The sequence below is a fragment of the Microchirus variegatus genome (assembly GCF_963457635.1).
Source record: "Microchirus variegatus genome assembly, chromosome: 12".
NCBI classification, from domain to species: Eukaryota; Metazoa; Chordata; class Actinopteri; order Pleuronectiformes; family Soleidae; genus Microchirus; species Microchirus variegatus.
This window is the reverse complement of record NC_139813.1, coordinates 2,526,328-2,545,053: the sequence shown is the minus strand read 5'-3', so window position 1 is coordinate 2,545,053 and position 18,726 is coordinate 2,526,328. Positions and strand designations below refer to the sequence as shown.

The window sequence follows — 18,726 nt, the reverse complement described above, 5'->3', positions numbered from 1 at the left end:
ACTGTACTGGAGATGTTTTGTAAAGAAGAATGGTCCAAAATACCTTCTCCCAGAATCCAGACTCTAATTGGAAGCTATAGGAAGCGTTTAGAGGCTGTTATTTCTGCAAAAGGAGGATGCACAACATTTTTCTTTGCACATGCCTAATTTTGTTTAAATAATTCTTGCACATTTTCTGAAATCATATAAACTTTATTTCACTTCTCAAATATCACCGTGTTGTCTGTGTTTGTCTTCTATATGATATATTTAACTGAAATGTATTATTCAAACAACCAATGATTTATAAAGAAAAATCATGAAAATTTGCAATACAGATTTATAATTACACACACACAACTAAAACATATTTAAACACATCAGCCTGGACAGTTCAGGTTTTATACAGTTTGTATAGGAGCAATAATGGGAGCAATGCACACTGCAGACGTCCTCAGTGCTCTAGGTGTTTTTAAAAAGTCCTAACATGGTGTCAGAAAACACACAGTCAGTTAAAGGTTAAATCCTGTTGTGAAATATATCCACACTGTGTCAGCTGTGATTAAAATATTAGTAGACTATGATTATTAAATTATAGAAGTGTATAAAGATATTATAGACTTAGTGTAATTGCTGTATGTTTTATCTTTCTTCAATACATTCTTAGAAAAAAGCCTACAGGGATTTCAAATTAACCTTAGGTAGAAATCCTACATGGAAGACATCTGTTTCTTTTCTTCTTTTTTTTGTCCCTGTCTAACTGTTCAATGAAAAACAAAATGCATCATTCGTCCAGGATAACTGAGATATCCTGGCTCAGTCATCCCTTATCATGCTTTTGACTATGAAGTATTTTAAAGACACAGCCACTCTGTTCTTACTGTGATTAACATGAACACTCATATAATTCATTTGTCTCACCTGTCAAGTTTTCAAACACACACTAACCATAGGTCTAAATGAAGTGTATCTGTTTTCTCTCTTCTCTAGGCTAAAGAGCATCACGTCAGAGCTGCCCCAGTGTGATCCACCACCTGATAATCACTGTGGTCAAGGCAGTGATGTCACAGAGGAGAGTGGCTTGGATTGGTTCCACTCCATCACTCCGTCGGTGTCATCTGATGATTTGGCCTCAGCAGTAATCACATCAACTCAAAACATAAAGAAAAAAACAAACTCCAGTTGTTTACAAACACCTGCAACAATCAAACTCAGCCTAGCATTGAACTGCAAGGTAGCAGTTACCAATGCCTCAGAGGAGGAAAACGGGAACGGTGAGAAAAATGAAGGCATGAAAGTAAAAAGCAGTGTTTTCCAAGATGAGGTAAAAAAGTCTGAGGGGCAGAAAGATGACCAACATTCAGAGTCATCAGGATTTGTGTTTCAGAAAGTCTCGAAAAATCTGAGAGACAGAAGACTGCAGGAGCTGGAGCAGAATGAGCAGCAGTGTAACGAGGACAGAGGAGGAGGAGGAGGAGGACATATAGACAGAAAACCTACAGATTCCCACTGTAGCAGCACACTGTCATCAGGTCAAAACATTCCCTCAAATATCCAGGTCAAGGATAACCAGTCGTCTGGCAAACAAAGTAAAGGAGACAAGTGGAACCAAACCAAGACTAAGAACATGTGTGCTGTGCTGAAGGAAAAGATGGAGGCTGAAGTTGGCAAAGGGAAAGACCTGCGTGCCAGGTTGTTAAACTTTTCATTCAAACCAAGGAATTCAATGCCTTTACAGCACAGCCACGACGTTAATGTCAGCTCATTTGTCAGTAGTAACTCCGACAGCAGAGATCTCCACGTCTCCACTGAAAGCAGAGTGAGTAAACCGAAGCCAAAGAGTCATGTTGTTTTAGTCAGTCCATCATCCAACACCCAGAATAATGAGAGAAAGGAAGAACAGAATCAGTCTGAAGATAGGTGCAGGAAAAACCAGGTCAGCTGCGTCAGTGAGGTGGGAGAGTGTGGCTCTGAAGGAAAACAAAAATCCTCAGCAGTTAAAAATGTCGGTCAAATAAAGAGAAATAGTAATACAGATAATATGACTCAGCGACAAAGAATCAGAGACAACACTATAGTAGATGGCTTTACTGACGCCCCACCTTCAAACTCCAGCACTGGCATCAACTGTCCAGCAGCGTTCCAACCGGCCCACAAAACGTCCACCATAAACTCCTCAACACTGACTAAACTGGCAAGGTTCTCATTCACATGTACAGCTAAACCCACAGCCACAGCTCAAACGGGAGAGGAAATAATTACCTCCATTCAAGTGGATAATCCGGCCGAATCCTTAAGACCAAATCCAAATGTGAATGAAATACAAGATATCACTGAACACAGTTCCACAAAAAAGAAGATAAAAACTGCAGTCACCTTGAACAAAGTCAAATGTGTGTTAGCTCCTCCCACCACAGTGCTTACACCACAACAGGAACAACAGGCGTCAAAGTCATCGACCAAAACAAAGCCTGTACAACAGCCACAGGCCGACCGTGAAAGCACCGTCAATCTGAAGAAGAGGAAATGTTTTGAGCTCGGCTCTTCATCAAGTAGAGATTGTGCTTCCAACCGTTCGTTTCCTGGACTGTCTCTCTTTAGCTCTGCTGAGTTAAGTAATGATGTACTTGACACTGACTGGGACCAAGAGATTTGAAATGATGTTAACACTGCTAAAAGAATGTGATGACGATGTAATCTGACCCAGAGACTGGATCAGTGCAGCTTGCAAGTGTTCCCACAGCGCGATGCAAATAAGACAATATTATAATGATTATTATCTAAGTAATAATGATTACAGGATCGTATTCAAACTCAGAGCAGATGAGGAACCAATATTTTGCATGAGTGCATCAGGTCCCTAAATTGCCTCCATAAAATGAAACTAAAATGATAAACGATTAAAATAAACAAAAGTGATATAATAAAATCTATTGCATTTGTTCAATCATTGCTGTTCTGTATGGTCCTGCTGTATAATGACCTAACAATACAAAAAGTTTAATTGTGGTGTTTAAGCCCAACATCCTATTAAATGATTTGAGTTCCTTTTAAGTACTGAAATGAAATACCCATTGTGAACACTGGGTGTCGTCAGCAGGACTGCCCTGGTTTCTTCTCCTGCCTGGTCCAGGACTCCTGACATTGAATGTTTGGATGCCTTTAATACTTTTCATTATTTCAACCTGTTAAGTTAAAAGGGCTTTAAATGAATATATCGTGTCATAACAATTAAGTATCTGTGGTTAACTGTGTTTCTACACTACACATTAATAGTGCTGACCAGACCCTGTAGAATTGATTTAGAGAAGTGGCCAAAATCTCTCTCCACCCAATGGTGGACATGTTTTTACAGAGCATACTGGGTTCCAGAGACAGGTAAACAAAACTGTCTCTGTTTCATGTTTTACTTTGACAGAATTTAGATGTCACCACACTGACTGATGATTACAGCTGTAGGATCTGTATGATTAGCTCCAGCAAAGAGAGGCAAAGTCCATGTCAGACTGCCCACTAAGGATAAATGTCTCTGTTTACTGTCCTTTAACAAAGAGCCACGGTCTCACTGTGGTTTGGCTTTGGCTTGTGAAGACTGAAGTTCTCAGGAGGGAAGGAGTCACGCCTCCTCCTCCTCTTGTCATTCATCTTTGAGGCGATCAGGTGGAACAGCTCAACGATGTTGAGGATCACAGAGAGCACAGCCATTGCCAGCATGAATACAATAAAGATGCTTTTCTCAGTGGGTCGACTTATGAAGCAGTCTACTGGTGATGGACATGGGTAGTGAGGAAATGAAATCTTAGTGGGCATGAATATGAACCCATAGAGGTAGTACTGGCCCACGACGAAGGCTGCTTCAAGCAGGATCTTGAGGAGCAGTTGCATGATGTAGCTAACCAGCAGGACACCCTTGAGTTGCACTTTTCCATTTTCATCTGAATACTTTGGAGTTTTCATCATCCCGTCCTTCCCAAGCTTCTGCTCCAAACGCCTCCTCAGCTTGTTTTCTCTGCGAATCACCAACAGGACGTGGCCCAAGTAGATGAGTGTTGGTGTGGAGACGATTAGGATCTGGAGAACCCAGAAGCGTGTGTGAGAAATGGGGAAGGACTGATCGTAGCAGGCCAGTCTGCAGCCAGGGGTGAAAGTGTTGCAGTTCATGTTACTTTGTTCATTGCCCCATATTTTATCCACACCAGCAGCCAGGATGAAGATCCTGAAGAGGAAGAGAACACTCATCCAGACCTTCCCCACCACAGTGGAGTGTGACTGCACCTTATCCAACAAACCCGATAGGATGGACCACTCCCCCATGATGCCAACCTGTAAATTGATGAAAACTAATCAGACTTTTCCAAATCTCTCCACCAGTTTGCATTAATGCATTGGTTCTCAAAGTGCGGCCCGGGGGCCAATGGCGGCCCACAGAAACATTTCTGGCGGCCCCGCAATGAATTACAGTTGATAGTTTTAATCCAGGAGCTACTAAGCTTGTTAAATGTTTATTGGACATGACTGGATACAGACCAATAAGTGTAAACTGTACAACTGCAATCTGGTCATTAAAATGATTACAAATGGGATTTCTTTCTTTGACGGCCCTCAGTCCAATGTTGGGTTCCTAAATTGGCCCTCAGGTATCAAAACTTTGAGAACCCCTGAATTAATGAATTAAAACTCATAAACACATTTATAACTCTGTATATCCCAATAGAGCAGGGGTCTTAAACTCAAATGACCCCTGTGGGATAACCAACTGTTCAGTCTTTGTGGATGATATCAGCTCAAAATATCAGTATTCCATCATGACATTTCTTATGGTATATTACATCATTTCAAAATAATTTACATAAATAATCTTTGACAAAATATGACAAACTAAGCTTTTCATTTCTACGCTGATGACACATAAACTGTGCAGCACCCACTCCTACTGAGGCCTAAATGTATGTTATTTACCACTTAAAAAAACTGAGATCAGCACTGAATTCATTTTTTTTAACAAGAAATACTCTTATTAGTGTTTTACAGGAAACACGTCTGACTTCTTTTTGTGTAAAACAGAAGAAATTGGTGGAAACAACATTTGAGTAAATGTGTTGTATATGAATGCATCTGGGGCCAAACCATTGGTAGATGATGGATGAATGTATCTGCTTATTGTCTTTGCACTGATGTTCATTACTAACCGTGGTCCCTTACTCACCATTGTGTACTCAGTCATTGATATGTGTTCATGTACGGATTTGTCTTTTAACAAGGAAACATGGGTGTCACTATCTCTGATCTATGGATGCTCTGCAATTTCTGGTCCCCAAAGTACGAACTGAACTGGGCAAGAAAACATTGAGGTTTTTTATACATGGACCAGATTACAAACTGAATTTCAACTCAAAGCTCTGCTTAAATTGTTTTTATCTGTTTTTTATTGTTTTTAATGTAATTATGCTTAGCCAGCTCTCCATTGTAAAAGAGATATGTGATCTCAATGGAACCAACAACGTGATTAAATAAAGGTCAAGTAAATAGACTTTTCAAACATGTCATTAAAGACACTGCTGTTCCTCAAGGGAAAATAATGCAGTGAAATAAACAACAGAAAGACAAAGAAGACAAATTAGAGTAAAGTAACAAAAGTCACAAAAATGTATGGACATGGAAATCCAGTTAGTTAAAAAGAGTAGTGAGGGCATGCAAGGTACAGATAAGGACATATATTTGACATAATACACAGTATTATTCAATTAAAAAACAAGTGCAGCAAACACATTTTGGAGAAACAAATATGTGATAACTGATTATTTCACATTGAGAGAAAATGTATTACATTTTAACACAAGGTAATTAAAGGGAGGCTTTATGTGATATGTAATATTATCTCTGTAATACCTGTGCTGTTCTCTCTGCTGGTGAAGAGAACCTACAAATAAACGCTGGTATTATAAAGTCTCAGCACTTCCTACCTCAGTGATGACCACTGTCTTGTCCAGTCAGTCTCTTTTTCCGCAATGAGATTCTCTCACTTCTCTCTTATACTTGAAGCAACAGTTGCAGAATCATCAAATTCCATCCACAGTCCCCCGCACTGACGAGAAAGAGACAAATACGTGACAAGTCAGAGGGAGTCAACTGGAATGAGAGGAGAAATGACCCACATACTAACTACCTCTTTTTGAGTAGATCTGGGTGTTGGGGACACTCGTGATGAGGTGGAGGGTAAAAAAGAAAAAACAAACTCACCACAATGGAAGAAGGAAGCAGCCGTCACCATGGCGATTGACAAGAAGACAACAGTCTACATAGTAGGGCTGAGGGGGTAAATCGATTCACAGAGGAATCGCGATTCTAATCATCCACGATTCTGAATCAATTCATAAACTTCAAAATTCGATTTTTGAAAAAGTTTCTATTTTGAAAAAAACCACACAAAACACCAGTTTGTGTTGTTTGTGTACATTTTATTTTTGTAACTTCTGGGAGAAAAAGGCAGTTAGCCTGAGCTTTTATTTATGCAAGTTATTCTTTTGTACAGTAAGTAAGTTTTTATTTGTTTTGAATGAATAAATGTTAAAGGTCACATAGAGTGGTTGTTGCACATATATGTTAGTTATAGAGGTCTACTTACATACATTAACTTGTTTTTATGCTCAAAAACCTCCGAGTTGATGTAAACGAGCCGATAGAAATCTGTCTTTTCTGAAGGTGTTTTCCAGCCGCGAGATTTGAGACTCAACTCTCTCACCCAGAAGACAGAGTCTTGTGATTGGCCAGTACTATTCAGCACACCAGCTCTCGGAAGCACAGCGCCCCCCTCTGGAACGGTGGATGCACTGCTACTCATTATCAAAACATTGTTTTAACAGTGTTTAAAAATAGCTTCTTCACGACTCCCCGCCTCAGTCCCTTTGACGACCTTTGACCCAGAGTCAGACCCAGAGTCAGAAGACACTGTCGCTCGTGAAACACCTCCACAACAGACGTTATTCTTCTTCTGTGGTTCAATGTACGCAACCGGATGTGCCCGGACTAGTGCCCGGAGCAGGAGGATCTGCTGTTCAGGAGAACCGCTGTTTACGTAATCGGACCAGGTTTTTTCAGAGATCTCGCTGAGCCCCGAGATTACAATAAAACACAGTGTTCTCAGTAGTGGCTGAACTGTTTGTTTAGAACCTTCAGGGCTTCATAAATGAGGTAATGACGCTGATACAAACTAAAAAACAGTGTTAATTGGAACTTCCGGTCTAGGTCCGCTTTAACATTTGTCTTAAGTTTGCCTTTGTGTGATCACATTATCTTATACAAACTGTATTGTTTTGATGCTATAATTTGTCTTAACACACTATGCATTGTATCAATTTTTGAATCGAGAATCGTTTGAATCGAGAATCGATTTTGAATCGAATCGTGACCCTAAGAATCAGAATCGAATCAAATCGTGAGCCACCCAAAGATTGACATCCCTACTACATAGTTATAGGAAAGACATCAGGACAAATGTAAAACAGACTCCAGGGCATAATATAACTTTTGTTGCTGATGTTATTCTGCAGGTGTTTGGTCTTTTCCTGCTTGTAGTCCAGACTGATGTATTGAAGCAGCAGCTGGAGGGTAGAAGACGCCTGTTTCACAGAGGCACCATGGCCCCAACCGCTTTCGGATGAATGTGTTGGCTTTTCCATCCATCTTACTTACGGTGGATGAGGGGATCTCACTCATTTTCAGTGGCCACATCACCCTCATGTAGAGCATAAACTGTACTTTCCTGGGAGTTGGATTTGAACAATCTTATCCAGGCCTTCTGAGAGTTGTTTCATCACAGTTCTCCCCATCTGTTTGTCCGTGAGCTCTGTTCTATACTGCCTCCACAGGCTTTTAATGGGATAAGAGTGGGATTTTCTCTCACCATGCGATGAAAACGGTGCTTTCATTTCTGACATTAATTGTTTGTAGTCTTTCATCTGAAAAACAGACTCTGTCAGGCAAAACTATCAGACCTGAGTGAGGGAGCGTTTGTATACACCAGCAGAGCAGGGACGGGCGGAGACAATAAGCATTTATTCCATCAAACTGCTGATGGCAGTAGAATTCCCTTCCGAAACAGCTTGGTGAGTTTACTCTGATACAATAAATAATCATCTTCATATCCTCCCTCTTTGACCGTCAACAGGAAAATGCCTGTTAGTCATTTCTGGACATTTAATATTTCACATTACCTGGGTGTGTCGATGTTGTTTAAGGTGTTCGTCCTGGGAGTAAGATCTGCGACTCTGTGGGAGATGAGGCAAAGTATTGATTTGAGTGTGTGAGGGCTCTGTTAGAGCAGGGGCAGGGGTCTTAAACTCAAAGGACCTGGGGGCCACTTCAAGTTCAAGTGTGGTCAGGAGGGGGCGCTGCATGTGAAAAAAAGTCCAACTGTGTGTGAAAACCAACTGTTCAGTATTTGTGGATGATATCAGCTCAAAATTCCAGTCCATCATGACATTTGTGGTGATATATTGCATTATTTCAAAATAAAAGTGTGTGCTTTGAAACAAAAGAATGTGCAGTTCACAATAAAAATATATCTACCATGCAAAAAGAAATATATCTAGAAACTAGGGATGTGAATCTTTGGGTGGCTCACCCAAAGATTCACATCCCTAGTTGTGTGTTAAAGGTGCATTATGTAATAAATCATAAAATCCTCCTAATATGTCACAGAGACTCAGGAATAATGTTCATATAACAAACTGAACTCACCAACAACAACAGTACAGACAAAATATTTGCATTAAAAAATATATTTTGCAGACTGCAAATCATGTTTATGTTTTGAAATCATGTTTTGGCATGTGGCACCAGCTACCGCCGTCTACCAGTCATTGCAGTCAGTAGAGTCTCAGCTACCGAGCAACCACGGGTTGCCAGTTACGTCTGAAAAAGAAACCTAAAAGACCTCGGCATTTTGAATTTGAGTGTAGTAACTGTTTTTGGCCACATTCTTACATATGGCACCTTTAAGACAAATTACAGCATCAAAACAATACAGTTTGTATAAAATAATGTGATAAAGTGATCACACAGCAAACTTAAGACAAAAGATAACATTTATTCATTCAAAACAAATAAAAACAAACTGGTTGTTTGTGTGATTTTTTAAAAATAGAAACGTATAAGAAAAATAATGATGATAATAATAATTTTTCTTTTTCAAAAATCGATTTTTGAAGTTTATGAATTGGTTCAGAATTGTGGATGATTAGAATCGCGATTCCTATGTGAATCGATTTTTCCCACCCCTACTAGAAACATATAATATATATATATTTATATACAGTGGAGACACTGTGTCCTGATCCAAATGTCACTTTACCATATCACTTCATACCTTTACTTTGTTTGCACTATGCTGATATCATTATTCACCTTATCACTGTTTATCACTTTCACCATTTGCTCACCATATTTAGTTGTACTTATTTTATTTCCGTGCGTACTGCTGTATATTATATATACCTACGTTAACTGTGATTCTTTTTTTGATTCTTTTTTGTGGCATTGTTGCATTTAAGTTACTGTTGTAAGTTACTGTTTTTCCTTCTGTTTGGCACTTTGTTGCATTGTCTTATTTGTTTATTTTACTTTTATTTTTATTTTATTTTTATTTTTATTTTTATTTTTATTTTTATTTTTATTTTTATTTTTATTTTATTATATTTTATGTATCTTTTAACTCTTGTACATCTACACTTTTACCTCCCAATTGTTGCACAATAATTTCCCTCGGGATAAATAAAGCATCTTGAATCTTGAATCTTGAATCTTGAATATATATATATGTATATATTATGTAATTGTTTTCCTAGAAACATCTAAATGTGTTTTTTTTTAAGGAAAAAAACACATTTAGATGGCCACATAAATTGATTGATGAACATTGATGATGGTGCCATGTTAAGGTTGTACCCTTTACACTGTTTTTTTTACACTGATTCCGCCTCGTCAACAGGGAAATGCCTGTTATCACACTTCTGGACATTTGATATTTCACATTATATGGGTGTGTCGATGAAATGAACGTGTGGTTTAAGCTGTTCATTATGGGAGTAAGATCTGCTCTGTGGGAGATGTGTGCTGTTATATCATCTGTTACAGGAACTGAGAGTGACAAAACCTTTTTCCCCAGAATCATCAAAATCATCAAAATCATCACATGATGAGTAAAAGGAGAAGCTGTGAAATGTAAGTGACTAAACTCTCAGACGTATTTAAGTGACATTTTACTCACTGGATCACATCTTCTGCTGCTGTTCTCTGGCCTCATGGCAAACCATCTCTAAAGCTGAAGTCTGGCAGGTGAGTGTCTTCTGTGTTTCTTTCATTTTGAATCAAAGTAAACATCTAATATTACTCTCTGGGTTGATTGTTATTCTTCTTCTACTTATTATTATTATTATTATTATTATTATTCTTCCACCTCATACATTTGCCAGGAAAACTCAACCAGCTTTGAGAAAAAAATCAAAATATGCTTTGCTGAGACTCTTTTTCAGTCATACAATGTTTGAACGGTCAACATACTATGTCTTATAAACATTTTTTTTTTTTTTTTTTTTTTTAATATGAGCATGTGATTCATCATAGAGTAACTTCTTCAAACAGCTGTCAATAAACATCATCTCAAGGCTTTTTACCAGTTAATACATTGTAGGTAGAACGATGACGTGGTTTTAAATCTATTCCCTTTAGATGTTGTTTTCCAGCCATGGGTGACTGGTCCTACTTGGCCTTACTGCTGGACAAGGTCCAGTCTCACTCCACTGTGGTGGGGAAGGTCTGGATGAGTGTCCTCTTCCTGTTCAGGATCTTTGTTCTTGGTGCTGCTGCAGACAAAGTGTGGGGAGATGAAGAGTCCGAGTTCTCCTGTGACTCCAGGGAGCCAGGATGTGAACACGCCTGCTACAACTGGATGTTCCCCATCTCCTACGTTCATTACTGGGTGCTGCAAATCACCTTTGTGTCGACACCCAGCCTGGTCTACCTGGGCCACGCTATCCACATCATCCACAAAGAGAAGCGGATGATGGCACAGCTACAGGGCTCTAATGAAAGTGCACTGAAGAAACCCAGGTATACAGATGACAGAGGGAAGGTGAAAATAACAGGCGTCCTCTTTTGCACTTACATGACTCAGCTGGTGTTTAAGATCCTCCTGGAGGTGAGCTTCACTGTGGGCCAGTTCTACATCTTTGGTTCAGTGTTCCTGGTCTCCTACTTCCACTGCACCAAGTCTCCACCTTGTTCCCGTCTTGCCGGTGCCCAGTGTTTCATTTCTCGTCCCACAGAGAAGACCATCTTCATCATCTTCATGCTTGTGGTGTCAGGTGTATCGGTGTTCCTAAACATCGTTGAGATAATCTACCTGCTCTGTAATAATAAGAGCAACGCCAAGAAAGAACGTGGAGCTCAACAGTTTGTGCTCGGTGTAGAGCAGTACCCGTCCAACCCGGGCTGGGAGGCACAGAGCAGCCACTACAGAGGCTTCTCACTGTCACCTCTGCCTGCTCACAGTGTGACACAAAGCTCCACTGATGACAGTAAAGAAAAGGAAACCTGATGCATGACATGAAATCACTGACATGTTCAAGAGGCTTTTCAATGACTTCACAGATTTGCTGCTCCTCAAATTAATCAAGTTTTCCCAAAGAAGAAATGAAAACAAAATAAAATGAAGAAAAAACCAATCGGAAATGAAAGACGTTACATGCTCACAAATTATTGTACACAGAATGTGCTTTAATTTACTGTAAATATAGTCATTGTTTTTCACCATTCAATTTCAGATTTACTGCATTGTTTTAGTTTTTCTCCACTGTAACACCATGATGAAACATCTATCACATATTTTACACTACAGTAATGTTTGTGTGGTAAAAACTGTCTTCGGTCATACATAAACCCACACTACCTTATTTCACCCACTAGGTGGTGCTGTATACTGAGGAATTGATGTGTGGGGAAGCAGTTTGATGGAAAGTAATAAAATACCCTGACTGAGGACACTGTGCTTTGTGAATAATACATTTCATTTATTATAATATAACAAACTATAGATAGATAATGAAACTTTATAATCACATTATATGAGTCCATTTTCAAATGTGATTATGAGTCAAGAAAGAACAAGGTTTCTTCTTTTAAATATCTTTTACAATAGCAATTTATTAAAATCATTGTTGAATCTGTTTCCTAAAATAAACACATTACATCATAAACCATTACCATTAACTCTTTATTTGTATAGTTGATGTGGACTTGATTCCCGGCTCCTCTAGCCTGCCGATGTGTCCTTGGGCAAACGCACTTAACCCCACATTGCTCCTGACGGCTGTGTTTGGAATGGATATGAAAGATGTGTGATAAAAAAACCATGCTGCACATAGATGCTGTGTACTGCAACACATTCATTGTATGTTCAAATGTATTCAGCATCAAAGCAGACAGTGATTCTGATGAGTGATGTTTTGGTGATGCATGACTAAAATATAATTGTACCGTTCTTATAGTGAAAGAAAATAGTCTAGACAAACCTGTAAGAAATCACTTCGGTTCTTAACTCCCAAATGAAATACATTAATTCAATCTAAAGTTATCCAGTTGTATGGATATAGTCTGTTTACTGTAGTTTGACTTCATTCAGTTCATTTCATGTTTCAGGTTCATCCACAGACATGCAGGACATACTAAACAAAGCCTTATCATTTATGTTAACAGACTCAGAGCTGTACCATCTAAACCTATATCATTTCATACACTGTGTGAAGTATTGGGGGGTCTGGGGGGGCTAGACCCCTGATAAACATTGGAGAGCCCCTGAAAGCCTCAAAGGCAAAATTTGAGGGGGTTTTAAACATGTTACAGTGTAACTTTCCTAAATATTTTTGTAATTTTAGTTTTAAATATATATTATCTACATACATTATACACTTTGCATGCTTTCTTATCCTTTATAACCAGACAAAATGAAAATTATTTAATTTGTAATTTTGTATTTTTAATGTTTTAATGAATTGCTTTCCAACCGCTGTGGAAAAGGCCACACAAGCCATCATCATCATCACATCTGACAGGGAAGATAATCAACACTGCAGTGTGGCACCTGAGGAGGTGAAACAGTATTGTTCCTTTATTATTCCTTTGATTATTAATGGATATTTCGAACACTCATTTGATTGAACTGTAACATATCATTCTCTGGGTTCTCCGGTTTCCTCCCACAGTCCAAAAACACGCAATATGTGGATTAGGTCAAATTGGTCACAACTGACTGTAGGTGTGAGTGAGAGAGTGAATCCCTGTGATGGACTGGTGAACTGTCCAGGGTGTGATCTCACCTTTCAGCCTTTAAGTGGTAGAAGATGGATGATGGATGGATGTTATATACAGTATCTGCTCCTGGTCTCTCTCTCCTGTCTCTACCTCGCCTCCCTCTTGGTTTTTTCCTCCCCGTCCTCTCCTTTGTCCCCTGTTTTTCCTTTCACCCCAACCAGCCGAGGCATACGGTGACACATTGCATTCACATAATAAAACAAAATAAAAAATTGGGTTATCTCGTAATTAAGACATAAAGATCTTTATGTCATAATTACGAGATAACCCAATCAGCTGCGCGGATGTGTTTTTCCACATTCAAATATTCATTTTCACCTCCAAATATCTGATAAAGCTCTCGTAATTATGAGATAATTATCTTATAATTATGACATCAAGATCTCGTAATTATAAGAAAGATAAAGATCTCGTAATTACGAGATAATCTGATATTTATTTTTTATTGTGAATGCAATGTGCCACCGTACACAAAAGATTTCTGACTTTAATCTCGGAATTATTTTATTCTTTTCTTTTTGTAAAAAAATAAAATAAAGATATCAATACATACATGACTGATGAACACACACACACACGCACGCACGCACGCACGCACGCACACACACACACACACACACACACACACACACACACACACACACACACACACACACACACACACACCCCGCTCCTGACGTAGAGATCAGGTGACTGTAGAAGTTCAGTGACGGACTCTTATAAGAGAAGTTTGACAAGTTCGCCCTCAGTCTCTTGCTGCTCTGTGGATGTGAGCAGCTTCATTGGCCTCTTCTGTCTCTCTGTGTGTCTGCGGGTAAGTTTTGTTACACTGAGTTCTTCTTCTATCCTCTGTTCTCTGTATCTGCGTCTCTCTGTGCGTCTCCGTGCGTCTCTGTGTGGTCCCGTTAGAAAAGTTGCGGTGCGCCTCAAACTTCACGCAGCGCAACTTCAAAAGTTGGAGAAGTTTCCGATTCTCTCTTTCAAAGTGTTTTCGTTGTTCAGAGCGAAAACTTTGTCTATAAAAATGTTGTCACGGCTCTTATTTGATTTTTCACTCTTTGATCAAATACACTGCGTTCATTCAAAGCTTCCTCTGGATTTTCTCCACATATTTAATCACATTTTTAATTGTTTCTTTTTTCTCTTTTTCATAAGATTCCTGCTCATGGGTTAGAGTTAGTGTTATGACAATAGAAAAGTGCAGGCTTTTCATTCATAATCATAGTGATGTCTGTGCTCATTGTCTTCTGCCCTCTATTGTTCTGCTTTGTCTCTGCTTCATTTCCATCAAACAAACTCATTCAAGTAGAAAGTGGCGGGACTCTGTCTCTGTGTGTCTGTCTGATAACAACTGCACCTTCCTTTAGTTTCTTCTTTCTCCTATCATCCTATTGGCTTTAAACTTTGAACATCCACAGACTGTTTCAGGTCATAGGATCAACTGTATGTAGTGTATAATAAGATAAGTGAGAGCACATGCAGTTCATTTAGCACCATGTGGGTCAGACTGAAGGCTTCCACTTATCCATATTAAAGACACACTCAGTAACTTAAGCTGTCATTGATGACTGCAGAGGATGACTTGTTTTGAACTGACCAGTTCAGAGGTTTGTTTTCTGGCAGTATGAGCCTCTGATCATCATCAAGGTCATGATCTAAGTCTCTGATCATCATCAAGGTCATCGTTGAGCCTGTGATCATCATCAAGGTCATCGTTGAGCCTCCGATCATCATCAAGGTCATGGTCTGAGCCTCTGATCATCATCAAGGTCATGGTCTGAGCCTCTGATCATCATCAAGGTCATGGTCTGAGCCTCTGATCATCATCAAGGTCATGGTCTGAGCCTCCGATCATCATCAAGGTCATGGTCTGAGCCTCCGATCATCATCAAGGTCATGGTCTGAGCCTCAGATCATCATCAAGGTCATGGTCTGAGCCTCTGATCATCATCAAGGTCATGATCTGAGTCTCTGATCATCATCAAGGTCATGGTCTGAGCCTCTGATCATCATCAAGGTCATGATCTGAGTCTCTGATCATCATCAAGGTCATGGTCTGAGTCTCTGATCATCATCAAGGTCATGATCTGAGCTTCTGATCATCATCAAGGTCATGATCTGAGCCTCTGATCATCATCAAGTTCCGCTGGTCTCACAGTGTTCTCACCAAACTGACATACAGAAAATATACTGACTTAACTCTCTTAAAAGTAAGAAAGTACAAATGTACTAATCTTATATACAAAAGTAAAAGGCTAGAGTTGATTACACACAAAATGTATTTTTGATAAACAACCTGCACAGTGAGGAATGTGTCGCCGCAGTCTCTTCTTCTCTCTGCAGTTGACCTTCACTCTGTCTTTTATGTCGTCATCTGTGTAGGTTTCAAACAGTCTTGATGTTAGAAAGGAAGAATAGAGGCCAGACTAAAAATCATCAGTGGTTTCCCTCTCATGCAGAGTTTAACAAGCCTGTCTTGAAAATGTAAGAGTAGAAAGTGCATACTTGATACTTGTTTTCAAATGTTGGGAGTAAAGATAAAAAGCCATTGGAAATACGGAAATAAAGTACAGATATCTCATAAAATCAACAACTTGTGAGTATAGCAACAAGTATTTGTACTTTGTTACTTTCCTCAACTGAGGTTCAGGTGAAGAGTGAGAATCAGAGAGGTTCCATTCTCCCTGTTACAAGTCAGCGAGCTTTCACAATCATTCTCAAACAGTTGCATAGTGTTGCTTTAATGTTCACAGTAAGGCATTGCCAAGACGGTTTCTGCTCTGTGTGTGTGTGTGTGTGTGTGTGTCCACTTCATTAGATCTGCTCAGAACCTTTAACAGCTCCTCAAAGCTTTTTCATCTCAAAGCTTCACCAGATGTCTGATCAGATTTCACATTGATCTGTTTAACTGCTAATTATCTATGGTTTATCATATGTTAATATTATTATTATTATTCCAATTATTGTGTGTTTTGCTGACCTTGACACTGTTTCTTGATCAGACAGTGATAGTTAGTGTTCAGGGGGATGAGTCAGATCTACAGTGGAAACTGGTCACTATAGTCAAAGTGAGATAATAGCAGGAAATGGTGGACAGCCGGTCTTTGGACTGAACTGCGTCACAATGGTCAACAGGAACTGAGCTGATTCCATACTTTTGTTAGTGGGTCGATGTTCCCACAGGAAGTGTTGTGTGCAGGGTGTCTCAATGAGCAGCGAGGAAAGCTCACCACAGGCTGCACTGACTGAGTCTACTCTGCCACAAACACTTATCACACAGCAGAGTGGCTTTTTTCCAGCAACCTCATTCTGAACAGCTTGGCCATGACAACAGCTTTCAGTCGATTTTCTGCTCTTTCTGTAGCTTCTGTGTATTTGTGCCCAGCAGCTTGGTCTGTTGACAATCCAGCCTAGAACTGAAGCCTTTGTCTTTGGAGCACATCTTTTGTTTTTCTATTAAAAGAGTACGAGCGGAAGGTAAAGACTGGGGGAAGCAAATATGTTGAACCAGTAGTTAGCAGCTCTCACTTGACATAGTTTGAAGGCTTGAGAAAGAGGTTTAGAAGTGCAGCAGGAACTTTCTCATGTGACTGAGATGTGAGGAGCTCTGACCATAGTGACTGTGACATTTGAGCATTCATGTGTTTCTCTGTGTCAGGCTTGTGTCTATGGTTTTGCTAACAGTTTAATTCTATGTTCTTATGTTGATGTTGTGCTGGTGTTGCATAAACGGCCTGAAATGTGGTCTTTATCCCTGCACTCAGTAATTGGATTAGCTTGACATGTCCAATAATGAAGCTCTTGCATCATTCTGCCAAATTGACCAAAAGTAATTGACTGCAGAGGATGTTAATCCACATTGCTCGTACCTTGAATCCATGTAAAACTGCAGATGTTCATAGTGCTGTGTGTATAATATTGGTCAACATCTCAACAATGCCCTGTTTTTCACCAGCTAACACTCCCTGAGAATGGGTGACTGGAGCGCTCTGGGTCGCCTGCTGGACAAAGTCCAGGCCTACTCTACTGCTGGAGGGAAGGTCTGGTTGTCGGTCCTCTTCATCTTCAGGATCCTGGTCCTGGGTACGGCAGTGGAATCCGCCTGGGGAGACGAGCAGTCGGCCTTCAAGTGTAACACCCTGCAGCCTGGTTGCGAAAATGTCTGCTATGACAAATCTTTCCCCATCTCCCATGTTCGACTGTGGGTCTTGCAGATCATCTTTGTGTCGACGCCCACACTCCTGTATCTTGCGCATGTGTTTTATCTGAACAGGAAGGAGCAGAAATTCAACAGGAAGGAGGAGGAGCTTAAAGCTGTGCAAAATGATGGAGGTGATGTTGACCTCCCGCTCAAGAAAATTGAGATGAAAAAGCTCAAGTATGGCATCGAGGAGCACGGTAAAGTCAAGATGAAGGGGGCTCTGCTCAGAACCTATATAGTCAGTATTTTCTTCAAGTCCACATTTGAAGTGGGCTTCTTGCTCATCCAATGGTACATCTATGGTTTCAGCCTGAGTGCATTCTATACCTGTGAGCGCGCCCCATGTCCACAGAAGGTCGAGTGTTTCTTGTCCCGACCCACAGAGAAGACCGTCTTCATCATATTCATGCTGGTGGTCTCCCTCGTGTCTCTGCTGCTCAACATCATCGAGCTATTCTACGTTTTTTTTAAGAGGATCAAAGATCGTGTGAAGGGCAAACAGCAGTCCACTCTCTTCCCAGGTGGAGGCACCTTGAGCCCCACCCCTAAAGATCTGTCCACCAACAAGTATTCCTACTATAATGGCTGTTCCTCTCCGACGGCCCCGCTGTCACCCATGTCCCCCCCGGGCTACAAGCTGGCCACAGGTGAGAGGGGAACTGGCTCATGCCGTAACTATAATAAACAGGCCAATGAGCAGAATTGGGCCAACTACTCCACAGAGCAGAACCGTCTCGGCCAGACTGGTGGAGGAAGCACTATTTCAAATTCCCACGCACAAGCCTTTGACTTCCCCGATGATACCCATGAGCATAAGAAACTATCCTCATCAGCGGGACACGAGCTACAGCCTCTTGCATTGATGGACGCCAGGCCCTGCAGCCGAGCCAGCAGCAGGATGAGTAGCCGAGCCCGGCCCGATGACCTGGACGTGTAGGCCATGGTCCTCCAAACCACCTCTGAGAAGCAGGAAACACTCCATCACATAGATCCACATGAGAGGTGGGACTAACCTCATTCACTGTCTTCGGGATAGAGACTCTTAGTCGCTCAAAGACAATTCAAATAATTATGTAACACTGTCAGAGGTACAAGTTGCAGTTTTTCTACCGTAACCTTTTTTTTTTTTAGCAGAGCAAGGCCTGCTGTAAGAGAACAGAACTGCCACAGGAAAAGGT

At 40.3% G+C, this 18,726-nt stretch overlaps 4 protein-coding genes across 4 annotated transcripts in view; 3 read left to right on the top strand and 1 right to left on the bottom strand.

The window, feature by feature from the left end:
• mcm9 (minichromosome maintenance 9 homologous recombination repair factor) overlaps positions 1–2,834 on the top strand; it is a 12,837-nt gene extending 10,003 nt beyond the window's left edge. The window contains exon 15 of the mRNA XM_083899077.1: positions 970–2,834. Within this exon, the coding sequence (XP_083755203.1) occupies positions 970–2,635 (1,666 nt within the window). The 3' untranslated portion in view covers positions 2,636–2,834. The remainder of the gene's footprint in view (positions 1–969) is intronic.
• A 688-nt stretch (positions 2,835–3,522) lies between these two features.
• On the bottom strand, positions 3,523–4,293 carry LOC310935223 (gap junction Cx32.2 protein-like; the record flags this gene model as incomplete). The annotated part of the gene is made up of 1 exon (XM_083899075.1): positions 3,523–4,293. One exon carries the CDS (start codon positions 4,291–4,293, stop codon positions 3,523–3,525), a length of 771 nt encoding a protein of 256 aa, XP_083755201.1.
• Positions 4,294–10,723: 6,430 nt separating this feature from the next.
• On the top strand, positions 10,724–11,575 carry LOC310935106 (gap junction Cx32.2 protein-like; the record flags this gene model as incomplete). The annotated part of the gene is made up of 1 exon (XM_083898945.1): positions 10,724–11,575. One exon carries the CDS (start codon positions 10,724–10,726, stop codon positions 11,573–11,575), a length of 852 nt encoding a protein of 283 aa, XP_083755071.1.
• Positions 11,576–17,318: 5,743 nt separating this feature from the next.
• Positions 17,319–18,485, top strand: gja1b (gap junction protein alpha 1b; the record flags this gene model as incomplete). The annotated part of the gene is made up of 1 exon (XM_083898944.1): positions 17,319–18,485. One exon carries the CDS (start codon positions 17,319–17,321, stop codon positions 18,483–18,485), a length of 1,167 nt encoding a protein of 388 aa, XP_083755070.1.
• Between the last annotated feature and the right edge of the window lie 241 nt (positions 18,486–18,726).